Source organism: Myxocyprinus asiaticus, chromosome 20, assembly GCF_019703515.2.
Source record: "Myxocyprinus asiaticus isolate MX2 ecotype Aquarium Trade chromosome 20, UBuf_Myxa_2, whole genome shotgun sequence".
Classification (NCBI taxonomy): Eukaryota; Metazoa; Chordata; class Actinopteri; order Cypriniformes; family Catostomidae; genus Myxocyprinus; species Myxocyprinus asiaticus.
The window spans coordinates 47,967,978-47,981,447 of NC_059363.1; the positions used below are offsets into that span (position 1 = coordinate 47,967,978).

General features: G+C 41.1%; 1 protein-coding gene across 1 annotated transcript in view; it reads left to right on the top strand.

Annotated features, from left to right (window-relative positions):
- LOC127411013 (ataxin-3-like) overlaps positions 1 to 6,947 on the top strand; it is a 36,915-nt gene extending 29,968 nt beyond the window's left edge. Inside the window, exons 8-11 of the mRNA XM_051646322.1 lie at positions 4,026 to 4,189; positions 4,307 to 4,421; positions 4,559 to 4,602; positions 6,066 to 6,947. Of these exons, the coding sequence (XP_051502282.1) occupies positions 4,026 to 4,189; positions 4,307 to 4,421; positions 4,559 to 4,602; positions 6,066 to 6,103 (361 nt within the window). The 3' untranslated portion in view covers positions 6,104 to 6,947. The remainder of the gene's footprint in view (positions 1 to 4,025; positions 4,190 to 4,306; positions 4,422 to 4,558; positions 4,603 to 6,065) is intronic.
- The last annotated feature ends 6,523 nt before the right edge of the window (positions 6,948 to 13,470 follow it).

Below are 13,470 nucleotides of genomic sequence, written 5' to 3' on the forward strand. Positions count from 1 at the left end.
CGAGCCGGTACGCTGGTCAAACTCCATTGGCATGGATTTCGAACAGTGCTGCCAAGTATTCACTTAGCGAATCTCCACTCTCTCCCTAACAAAACGGACGAACTACATCTCCTCACCCGCACAAACAAGGACTTTTCAACCTCTGCTGCCTTGCTTCACAGAAACCTGGCTGAGTGAAGCCATTCCGGACAGCGCGTTACATCTGCCGGGCTTTCAGCTGTTAGTATGCAGTATAATGAGTTAGTGTGCAGTATAATGAGTTAGTGTGCAGTATAATGAGTTAGTATGCAGTATAATGAGTTAGTGTGTAGTATAATGAAATAATGTGCAGTATAATGAGTTAGTGTGCAGTGTAATGAGTTAGTGTGCAGTATAATGAAATGGTGTGCATTGTAATGGGTTAGTGTGCAGTGTAATGAGTTAGTGTGCAGTGTAATGAGTTAGTGTGCAGTATAATGAGTTAGTGTGCAGTATAATGAAATGGTGTGCAGTATAATGGGTTAGTATGCAGTATAATGAAATAGTGTGCAGTATAATGAGTCAGTATGCAGTATAATGAAATAGTGTGCAGTGTAATGAGTTAGTGTATAATGAGTTAGTGTGCAGTATAATGAGCCAGTGTGCAGTATTATGAGTTAGTGTTCAGTTTGAGTTAGTATTCAGTATAATGAAATAATGTGCAGTATGAGTTAGTGTGCAGTATAATAAGTTAGTATGCAGTATAATGAATTAGTGTGCAGTATAATGAGTTTTAGTGTGCAGTATAATGAGTTAGTGTGCACTATAATGAGTCAGTGTGCAGTATAATAAGTTAGTGTGCAGTATAATGAGTTAGTGTGCAGTATAATAAGCTAGTATGCAGTATAATGAGTTAGTGTGCAGTATAATAAGTTATTATGCAGTATAATGAGTTAGTGTGTTAGCACGGCTGTGTTGTTTAAATGCGCTATGAGACGTAGGTGAGGGAGACGAGCCGGTGCGCTGGTCAAACTCCATTGGCATGGATTTCGAACAGTGCTGCCAAGTATTCACTTAGCGAATCTCCACTCTCTCCCTAACAAAACGGACGAACTACATCTCCTCACCCGCACAAACAAGGACTTTTCAACCCCTGCTGCCTTGTGCTTCACAGAAACCTGGCTGAGTGAAGCCATTCCGGACAGCGCGTTACATCTGCCGGGCTTTCAGCTGTTCAGAGCGGATCACATCGCGGAGTTAACGGGGAAAATGAGAGGTGGTGAAACATGCTTTTACATCAATGAAAGTTGGTGTACAGATGTAACAACGTTAAAGAAGATGCGCTGTCCTAATTTGGAAGTGCTCTTTATTAACTGTAAGCATTTCTACTCGCCGTGGTCCTGTGAGATGGTCTACACTTCAGGTCCTGTGAGATGGTAGTGCCCAGGAATGACTCCACTGCTGCCACAGTGCTGTTTAGAATGGTGAGGGGGATCAGTGTTGGGGGGTTCCTCCTAAAGTCCACAATCATCTCCACCGTTATGAGCGTGTTCAGCTCAAGGTTGTTTTGACTGCACCAGACAGCCAGCTGTTTAACCTCCCTTCTGTATGCAGACTCATCGTCATCTCGGATGAGGCCGATGACAGTGGTGTCGTCTGCAAACTTCAGGAGCTTGACAGAGGGGTCCTTGGCGATGCAGTCATTGGTGTAGAGGGAGAAGAGTAATGGGGAGAGCACACATCCCTGGGGGGCACCAGTGCTGATTGTACAGGTGCTAAAAGTGAGTTTCCCCTGTCTCACAAGCTGCTGCCTGTCTGTCAGAAAGCTGGTAATCCACTGACAGATAGACAAGGGAACAGAGAGTTGGTGTAATTTATTCTGGAGTATAGCTGGGATGATGGTGTTGAAAGCCAAACTGAAGTCCACAAAAAGGATTCTTGCATATGTCCCTGGTCTGTCCAGATGTTGCAGGATATGATGCAATCCTATGTTGACTGCATCATCCACAGACCTGTTTGCTTGATAAGCAAATTGAAGGGGCTCTAGAAAGGGTCCAGTGATGTTCTTCAGGTGGGCCAACACCAGTCTCTCAAATGATTTCATGACCACAGACGTCAGGGCGACAGGTCTGTAGTCATTAAGTCCTGTGATTTAATGATTAATGATTGAGCATTTGAAGCAGCATGGGACTTCACACTGCTCCAGTGATTTATTGGAGATCTGTGTGAAGATGGGGGCCAGCTGGTTAGCACAGGATCGAAGACATGCAGGTGAGACGCCATCTGGGCCCTGTGCTTTCCATCTCCTTTGTTTCTGAAAGATGCGGCTCACATCATCTTCACAGATCTTAAGTGCAGGTTGAGTAGCAGGAGGGGGGAAGAGGGGGGTTGCAGGAGGTGTTGGTGTTTGTGTGAATTGAAGGTCAGAGTGGGTGTGGGGTGTGAGATTGGGCCTTTCAAATCTGCAGTAGAACACATTCAAGTGTTGAAAAACTTGTTTTTCAGCTTCTCGGAGTATCTTCTTTTAGCCACTCTTCCCTTATTCAGTGTGTTCCTGGCCTGATTGTACAAGACTTTATCCCCAACTCTGTAAGCATCCTCTTTGGCCTGACGAAGCTGCCTGAGCTCTGCTGTAAACCACGGTTTGTCATTGTTGAACTTTAAATAAGTCCTAGTAGGAATGCACATATCCTCACAGAAACTGATATATGATGTAACAGTATCTGTGAGCTCGTCCAGGTCTGTGGCTGCAGCCTCAAAAACACTCCAATCCATGCAGACAAAGCAGGCTTGTAGTTCCTGCTCTGCTTCGTTGGTCCATCTCTTTACAGTCCTTAATACAGGCTTAGCAGATATTAATTTCTGTCTGTAGGTTGGAAGAAGATGAACCAGACAGTGATCAGAGAGTCCCAAAGCTGCTCTAGGGACAGAGCGATGTGCATCCTTTATTGTTGTGTAACAATGATCCAGTATGTTTCTGTCTCTGGTGGGGCATGTAATGTGCTGTTTGTATTTGGGCAGTTCACGTGTGAAGTTTGCTTTGTTAAAATCCCCAAGAATTATAATAACTGAGTCCGGGTATTGTTGTTCCATGTCTGTGATTTGATCAGTTAGCTGTTGCAGCGCGACATTCAAACACACGTTTGGTGCGATATACACACTCACCAGAATAAATTAGGAAAACTCCTGCGGCGAGTAGAAAGGCTTACAGTTAATAAAGAGCGCTTCCAAATTAGGACAGCACATCTTCTTTAACGTTGTTACATCTGTACACCAACTTTCATTGATGTAAAAGCATGTTCCACCACCTCTCGTTTTCCCCGTTAACTCCACGATGCGATCCGCTCTGAACAGCTGGAAGCCCGGCCGATGTAACGCGCTGTCCGGAATGGCTTCACTCAGCCAGGTTTCTGTGAAGCACAAGGCAGCAGAGGTTGAAAGTCCTTGTTTGTGCAGGTGAGGAGATGTAGTTCGTCCGTTTTGTTAGGGAGAGAGCGGAGATTTGCTAGATGAATGCTCGGCAGTGTTGTTCGAAAGCCGCGCCCACAGAGCCTGACCAGCGCGCCTGCTCGTCTCCCTCGCCTGCGTCTCATAGCGCGTTTAAACAAAACAACCTCAGACTAGAATGTCAAACAAAATGTCAGAATATTCAAAATCCAGGAAAATATTGACTGGTGTATGCTGTCGAATGTTCAGCAGTTCGTCTCTGGTAAAACTGACTGAAAAATATTACTAAACACAGGACAAACAAACAAAAACAACAAAACAATAGAAGCGCTCCACACCGAGGCGGCCATCCGCGGCGCCATCATGATGGTAATATCGAGTATAACGAGTTAATGTGCAGTATAATGAGTTAGTATGTAGTATAATGAAATAGTGTGTAGAATAATGAGTTAGTATGCAGTATAATTAAATAGTGTAGTATGAGTTATTGTGCAGTGTAATGAGTTAGTGTGCAGGATAATGACTTAGCGTACAGTATTACGAGTTAGTATGTAGTATAATGAAATAGTGTGCAGTATAATGAGTTAGTATGTCATATAATGAGTTTGTATGTTGTTTAGGGTGTCCGTGCAGCAGGTATTAGACACCACACACACTACAGATGAAGGCGTGCTGGACGAGGATGAGGAGGAGTTGAGGAAGGCTCTGGCTCTCAGTAGACAGCATATGGAGGTGGAAGATGAAGAAGCAGATCTGCGCAGAGCCATTCAACTCAGCATGCAGGGTGAGAGAGAGAGAGAGAGAGAGATACACACACATCTGTAGATGACACAGTTTAACACTGGTAAAAGCCCAAACATCATCTGATGTGATGGTATTGTATAATGTTAAATGGCTGTAGGCAGTGTTAGTCCCAGAAGCCCCAGTGAGACAGCTGGCTCATCACATGACACGTCGAGCAGTGAGACACTGACTGCAGAAGAGCTGCGGCGGAGGAGACAGGTGTACTTTGACAGGTGAGCGCTGTATAATCCACATTGTACTAGCAGGTTTAATTGATAAAGTCCTGTAACCTTTGCTGTCTAATTTTGATTGATTGATTGATCGATTGATGAAGTCCTGCTGTATTGTGTAATGTGTGTTTTGGACACAGGCAACAGCTCCCTCATTCTGCTGCTCATGACTGTCAAAGTGCTGGTAAGAACTTGTTCAATTCATCACAATTCAATCATGATTCAAGAAACTGCAGCAGTGACTCCAGCACAGCTGCATGCTGGGATATTTCTTTAACATCAGAAAATAAAATGAATCCTGTTGCTGCTGGATGTTAAGTGATTTCATTTAGGATGTTTAAAATGTTATTTGACATAGTCATTTTATGGATTCAGTATCTAAACGAACAGTTATTGTGATACTATATTGACCTGCATTTTCTGCTTTTTTTTAATGTTGATATTGAACTGGAAAAAAAGGGATTAAAATGGTGAAAAGCTTGACCAGAGCAGCAACTGAAATATTCTTACACTCACAGACAGTACTGTGCAAAAGTGTGTTCTAGTCTGTTTATCTTCACCTAGTGTCCTGTTAGAACAGATGCTACTCACAAATGATGCTTCACAACCGGATAGCAACACTATCTTGGCATATTACTAGCAAACATACCTGAACAACACTATGTCACTGCCCGTTACATGCACTTTAAAAGTTCACTATCAGTCGGTCTAAAACTATCATTTGTCTTTTTAAAATGTCATGTAAACACTTTAATCCGACTGAAATCTTTCCAGTCTGATTTTTGCAGACTCTGACTAACAGGACTTAATGTGATGAAGCTCGACCTTATCCAGCATGTTTACACGGTCTTGCCGTTGTACACATTCCCCCAAAAGACAGGCGGCACATGATAAGTGTTGCCAGTTGTCCAGCGTATTATGGCGTCATCCTGTATTTAAGAAAACAAGAGTGTTTCTCATATTAAATCCATACGGCACGGTGTTTGTCTCGTATTTTCACGTCTCGCATTCTAAAAAGCTAAAAATGTTTTAGGATTCGCATTTGATCTATCTTCACATTCATTTGTCAATTAATTAAGAATTGCTGTGAGAATGGAAAACAAGTCGAGAGAAATGGGTTCTCAAACACACACTACCACTACTACATTAGAATTAAAACTGCAGTGTTGTGTCAAAAATATAACATCCGAGCGTGCCGCATGATAATTGTTCCCCACTGTTGTGATTCCTGTGTAAGTACATTTACGCCGCAATAAAACATTACGTTGCATTGCATATGTCAGTGATGGAAGAGAGAGACTCAGCCAAATGAACAGCTTCAAAAAATGGAAAAGAACTGCCGAACTGTACTGTGCTTAAAGATAATTCTTAACGGAAGAGTGACGTCCTTTCTTCAAACATTTGAAGCTCAAAAACACATAAACGAAGCGCTGTAGCTCAATTATGTCATAGAACTGTCTATTCAAGCCTGTTATTCCTTGTTTTACTTTATGTAAGATTTCAGAATATGAACTTTCATGACTATTATTTTTACAACTGAAATAATATCTTTATAATCAGTATAATTGTAATTTAGGTGATATTTAAGTGAACAGTGTACACTGATTTGCTCAGCTGTCGTGACACGTGTGGTTTTGTTGTTCTCAGGTGGATTGAAGGACAGCGGGACCAAACCTGACCAGTGATGATGTCACATGACTGAACCTGTTCAAACTCTCTCTGAGTCTCGATGGACTCCTGGACTTAAGTTGACCTCACGTGACCTCTGTCAGGGGGTGAGCGTTACATTCCAAACACGTCTCGTTTGGCCTTCAGTGTGTTTCATCAGTTATCTTTCATCCCCTCGTGATGTGCAGTGTAACGACAGCTGCACACAGACAGGAAGTGGCTCACATAAGGAGGAAGTTCTATAGCTGACGTCACTCAGTTTGGGACCATTGAGGGTTTTTTTTATTCTTGTCTGTGGACTGTAGTGAATTCCCCGTCTTTACCAGCATTACACGCGACTGCACCAGGATCTGATGTTATTTCTAATCCGCTTCACTCTCTGTTTGACTGGCCACATTTAACGGACTACAGAGAGAACACATGACTGCACTCGTACAGGATGTGTACAGCTGAGTCTGACAACAGGATTCCTTTGCGTCATCGTGTGTCTGTTGTTCATGGAGATCAGCATGAAAATAAGGGCTCACAGATCGTGTACAGGCGAGATGACTTCACACTTAATAATGCACTTAAATATAGTAAATAAAACTGATAATCTAAAATAATGATGACTTTGTATAATCATATGAGTGTCCAGTGCACATTGGGAAATGAAATCTGTTTTTGTGTCATTCAGTTGTTCACTGTGCTAGACTGCAGCGGTGTTGTGATTTTTCATGATTTTCATTGATTTGAGTTGTTTGCTGGCAGATCAGCAGCAGCTTTTTAAACTCATTTGACTCGAGTGATTTATTATTCACTTCCATTCACAGTTGTTGATATTTTCTGTTTCTTTAATAAATCTGTTTATCTCTCCCTTGAGTGGATGTTCATTCTTTTTCCTGGAATTATTTGGAGACTGTCGGACAGTTTTTTTCAAGCATCCCGCATGTTTCTGTGTTTCATGCGTGATCGCATCAGCTACAGCTTGTGAAAGTTTCCTTAGGTTTTTTACAGATAAAATAAGTGATATTAGACAGCTCATTGTTCCTTCTAGTAATGATCCATCTGTTTCTCCTTGTTCATCATTTTTTTTAATGAATTCACTTCAAGAATGAATTAAGCAATTAAAACCCACTATGTCTCCTTTTGACATCATTCCAACACGTTTTCTTATTCAGGTATTCGACGTCGTCAGGCCTAGTATTTTAGCAATAATAAATAAGTGTCTTCTTGCAGGGACTGCTCCGGAATACCTTAAACATGCATCTGCCAAACCCCTGCTTAAAAAGCCAAATCTCAATGTGACAGTCTTATCCAATTTTAGACCTATTTCCAATTTACCATTTATTTCCAGTTTTAGAGAAAGCAGTTTTTGTTCAACTGCAAAGTTTTTTTTTAGAGACATTAATAAATGTTCATATGTAGTACTCGGTTACTGTGTCGATGTGTGTCATTTCTGTCAGTTGACAAAGTGCAGATGCCTGAGAATCTGTTGAATCTTTCAGTGAGTATTTTAATAATGAGTATTGTCGTTCTGACTGAAGCGGGTTGATTAGAACGATTGAAGACATTAGAAACATCTTAAGTGTTTCACTCAGTATTGGACGTTTGTGAGTAAACAAACATGGTAAAAGGACAGGCTTGTGTGACACAAGTGTTTTAGATAAGACTTTTTGCAATCATTCTCCAAATATATATATATATATATATATATATATATATATATTTTAAGTTGTTTTGAAATTGCATCTTCATGAGAGTCGCGTGGCACCATACGGGGTTGGACGTGTAAACAGCAAGCTCTGCACACTTTGCTAGTTTTTAATTATTTTTATGTCATAAACCGGTGAGATTCGATACACCCTGCTACATAACTGTTCTATGAAGTCAATATGGCAAAGAATTCAAAATCCTCGGGCTCTGGAGATATTAAAAGACACTTACGTGCTCAAGCTGATACTCCAGACAGGGCCGCAGACCAGGGACTCAATTTGGATGGGAGAAATCTAGCGACAACTGGCGAGCATGTCTGTGATGCTGACGAAGGTTGTTGCTGACCTGGAGGATCTTGCTGTAATACGTCGATCGATTACGGCAATGGAGGCAAAATTCTTGGTTACAAGATTGTCGGACGTCGAGAGGCAGATAGATTATCCGGAGTCATCGGAGAGGGAATTAGCTGCTAATCTGCTAGCAACCGAGACAGACTTGGAACGTGTTTGGGAAAAACTGGAGGATTTGGTGCATCGTAATCGGTGAAAACATGTCAGAATTGTTGGAATTCCTGAGCATGAAGAAGGCCGAGATATGGTGAAATTCCTAGATGAGCTCTTTTCGAGTCTGCTCAACATAACAGGCCATAAGCTGGAAATTGAGCAAGCTCACAGGGTCCCAGCTCGGAGATCCACTGAGGGAAACAGGCCTTGATCAATTCTGGCCAAATTTCTGAGAACATCTGATAAAGATCTTGTGTTACGCGAGGCGAGGAGCAAAGAAAGGCCTTCTTGGAAGAATCACAACATTTTCTTGTTCCCAATCTTTGTGAATTCGACAAGAGAGGAACGTGATCGATTCAAGGAATGCAAGAAACTCTTACATCAACGGAAGATTGCTTTTGCACTGATGTTTCCGGCCAAGCATTGACTTTCATAGAGACAATGGGGTGAGTAAGCCATTTGGTGTTTCTCATGTGGCCCCCAAGTGAGCTCGTCTCGCTGAACATACACTTGACTGTCTGAGTAAGCTGGGTGACTTTTTTGTTTCTTTTTGTGTTGGTTCTGCCAAGCGGCTGGAATTTGTTTTGTGGAATAACACTCCTTCAAGAAACTTTTGCATTGACAGAGGATCGCTTTTACACTGAAGTTCCCGTACGAATTGAGAATGGATACTAAGGATGGCCGCAGGGTATTTGCATGCCCACAGCAAGCGATGTCTTTCACGAAATTGATGGACTGAGGAAGTCATGGTGTGTTTCTCACGTTGCCTCCAAGTGAGCTTGTCTCGATGAACATACATTTGACCGTCCGAGGAAGCTGGATGCCTGTTTTGTTTCTTTTTGTGCTGATTCCGCCTAGTGGCTGGAGTTTGTTTTGTGGAATAACACTCCTTCGGGATAGTTTGTGGGTGAATCTACACGTTCTTTGTGTTTATTCTGCATATTGGCTGGAGTGTGTTTTACAGTGTATTTTCTGTTATGTAATTATGCCTCACAAAATTTGTATAGAAACACCGGACTTGAGCAATCCAACGGCAAAGTTGTTGCGGGGACTCTTGTAGGCGTACATGGACTGTTTGAGTTTAGAGGGATGGATGCCAGTTGGTGCTGTCGTGCGCGGGGTTAATGCGCATGTTTTTCTTTTTTCTGTTTGTTTGGTTCTGGGGGAAGGTCGGGGTTTGATTGTTGCACTAATGGGGAATGTGGTCTTTGTAATCTTGTTTTTGACACACAATCTATTTTTTCTAATATGTCAATATGTCAAATGTTAATATGAGTGGATTGTCTCTCTTCATGTGGAATGTGAATGGGTTGGGGCACCCCATAAAAAGAAGGAAGGTTATTTCTTTTCTTAAATGTAAGAAATATGATATAGTGGTTCTTCAAGAAACACATCTTTCCCCGCAGGAAGCTGAAAATGTTGGGAAGATATGGGGTGGGCATGTTTTCTTTAGTGCTGGCTCAAGTAAGAGCAGGGGAGTCATTACATTAATAAATAAACATCTACAATTCAAATGTCTCAAACAGATTAAAGATAAATTAGGAAGAGTCATTATTGTTTTATCTAAAATTCAGGGGCAAAGGTTGATTATGGCTAATATTTACGCACCTAACGCTGATGATCAGGGCTTTTTTTTATAGATCTTGAAGGGATGTTGCAAGCTGCTGGCACCCCTCATGATATAATATTGGGAGGAGAATTTAATCTATTGATGGACTCAGTCCTTGATCATAGTGAAGCAAAAGTGTATAAGCCCCCTAGAGCAACACTGATGCTTCACAGGATGTGTAAAAATCTTGGTCTTGCAGATATTTGGCGACTTTTGAACCCATCTGGTAGGGACTATACATTTTTTTCATCAGTCCATAAGATTTATTCTAGAATAGAATTATATATATATATATATATATATATATATATATATATATATATATATATATATATATATATATATATCTAAGTCCCTCATTTCATCTGTTGTTGACTGCTCAATCAGAAACATCTTGGTCTCAGATCATGCCCTGGTGAGTTTAGAGGTGTTGCCACATATGGAGAAAAGGAAATCATATAGTTGGCGCTTTAATGTATTCCTTTTGCAAAATCCTGATTTCCAACAAATGTTAAAGGCTGAAATCAGTGTTTATATGGAGACCAACTGGTCCTCAGTATCCTCTGTGGGCATGGCTTGGGAGGCACTTAAGGCAGTTCTTAGGGGTCGGATCATACAGTATGCCTCATTCATCAAAAAATCCAAAGCACGAGAACTCGTGGAGTTGGAAGGGAATATTAAAAGTGCCGAGGCAGAGCTGAAGCGCCGAATGTCGTCTGATGGCCTCAGAGAACTGACCCGATTGAAATACAGTTATAATACTATTTTGTCGCGGAAAGTGGAGTTTTGTTTATTCAGGGCAAGACAGTCATATTTTGAGTGGGGGGATAAAGGAGGAAAACTTTTGGCTAGATATATAAAGCAGAGAGAGTCTTTTTCTACCATTCCCTCTTATGCTACAGAACTGGCTCCACTTTTGTTAGAAGTTTATACGGAATCATTAAAGATTGGAAAGCTTCCGTCAACCATGACACAAACCCGGATCAGTCTGATTCTTAAAAAGGACAAAGATCCAAGCGAGTGTAAGGGTTACAGTCCAATTTCCCTGATCCAGCTAGACGTTAAAATATTGTCAAATATTTTGGTTAATCGATTAAGTAAAATTATGAAATTTCTTATACATATAGATCAGGTGGGGTTTATTCGGGGCCGCAGCTCTTCTGATAACATTAGGCATTTCATCAATATCATGTGGTCAGTGGCGAATGATGCTGAAAAGGCATTTGATATGGTAGAATGGGATTATCTTTTTAAGATTTTGGAAATGTATGGGAGTATGTTTATTGGCTGTATTAAGTTACTTTATAGACACCCGGTAGCAGCGGTACAAACAACTTGATTAATTTCAGATTATTTTACTCTGGATAGGGGCACCCGGCAAGGTTGCCCTCTTATCCTATTATTGTTCTGACTTGCCCTGGAACCAAGACTTCCAGTGGCCCAAACAGGGCATTAAGTATTTGGGTATTTTTTTCCCAGCAAATTTGTGTGATTTAGTTAGAGTTAATTTATTTACTTAATAAAAAGGTTTTTGAGTGATGTGGGCTGGTGGGCTTCATTACATTTATCTATGATTGGGAAGGTTAATGTTATTAAAAGGAATTGTATTCCAAAATTCAACTACCTGCTACAATCTCTCCCTGTATATGTCCCCCTCTCTTATTTCAAGCAATTTGATAGCGTAGCAAAGACCTTCATTTGGGATGGTAAATGCCCCAGATTACATTTCAACAAGTTACATAGGCCGATTGACAAACTTGGGCTAGCCCTACCCAAGATTTTGTTTTATTATTATGCATTCGGTCTCAGATATTTGGCTCATTGATCGCTTCCACCTGAGAGAGCCCCTCCCTGGTTTTGTATTGAACAGGAAGTTCTTGCCCCTATTTTGCCATTGCAAAGCCTTTCTATCAAACTAATCGGAGTAGTTAAGTTACATACATTATCTCGCATTTGCACTCGGTATGGACAAAAGTATCCAGAGTGTTTAATTCTGACATTTATTTAAATGTTGCCTCGAGCATATGGCTGATCCCAAAATTATGTATTAATAAGTCCCCTTTCTGCTGGTCAGAGTGGATTGTGGGGGAGGTTAATACGCTCGGTGACCTATATGAGAGTGGAGTGTTGATATCCTTTTGAAAATTTGGTTCAACATTTTGGGATTCCCAGATCTGAGTTCTTTAGGTATTTACAGCTGTGCCATCTGCTCTGTACTATTTTTGGGAGTAGCATACACCCCCCTAAAGCGGCAGATACTCTGGGAGTGGTGATTACTGCTTTTGGAAAAGGTCATGAAGCATCAGTGTATTACTCCCTGCTAATTCAGAGTCTGGGGGATGGAGCTTTAACTTCTATCAAGAGATTATGGGAGAAAGATTTAAACTTGGTATTGGAAGAGGGAGTGTGGGCGGAGGTGGGGGGGGTGGCAGCTTTCGAGGAGGTGTCATGTAGAAGGCTGGGGATCTGGGATTTGTTTGATGGGAAATGGAGCAGTTATTTGGTGTTTTTGGGGGACTCCCGGTGAGGGGCTGTGGAGAGAGAAGTATAGTTTTAAATGTGTATGATTTTATATATATATATATATATATATATATCAAATCAAATCAAAATCAAATCACTTTATTGTCACACAGCCATATACACAAGTGCAATGGTGTGTGAAATTCTTGGGTGCAGTTCCGATCAACATAGCAGTCGTGACAGTGATGAGACAGTACCAATTTACAATAACATCAAATTAACACAGCACAATTTAAACATCTGTTATACATAATTACACTCAACTTAAAACATCAAATTAACACAGCACAATTTAAACATCTGTTATACATAATTACACAACTTAAAACATCAAATTAACACAACACAATTTAAACATCTGTTATACACAATTACACTCAACAATATACAATAATAACATACATTGCACAGTATACAATATGCTGTTTTTGTTTTTTTTTTTTTGTTGTTTTTTTACTATATAGATACTATATAGATACACATTATTCAATAAAAATTAAAATATATATGAAAAAAGTATATATATAGAATGTACAGTATTGTACTGTATTGACATTCAGGCTGTCGGTTGATAGTCAGTTGTTAAGAGAGACATAATATAATGACAGTAATATAATTTATGACGGTCCGGTGTGAGATAAGAGTAATAAAGTGCAGGGATGATGTATTTTGATCGTGGGAGATCAAGAGTTCAGAAGTCTGATTGCTTGGGGGAAGAAGCTATCATGGAGTCGGCTGGTGCGTGTCCTGATGCTGCGATACCGCCTACCTGATGGTAGCAGTGAGAACAGCCCATGGCTCGGGTGGCTGGAGTCTCTGATGATCCTCCGAGCTTTTTTCACACACCGCCTTGTATATATTTCCTGGAGGGAGGGAAGCTCACCTCCGATGATGTGTTTGGCAGTTCGCACCACCCTTTGCAGTGCTTTGCGGTTGTGGGCAGTGCTATTGCCGTACCAGGCGGAGATGCAGCCAGTCAGGATGCTCTCTACAGTGCAGGTGTAGAACCGTGTGAGGATGTGGCGGTTCATTCCAAACTTCCTCAGCCGTCTCA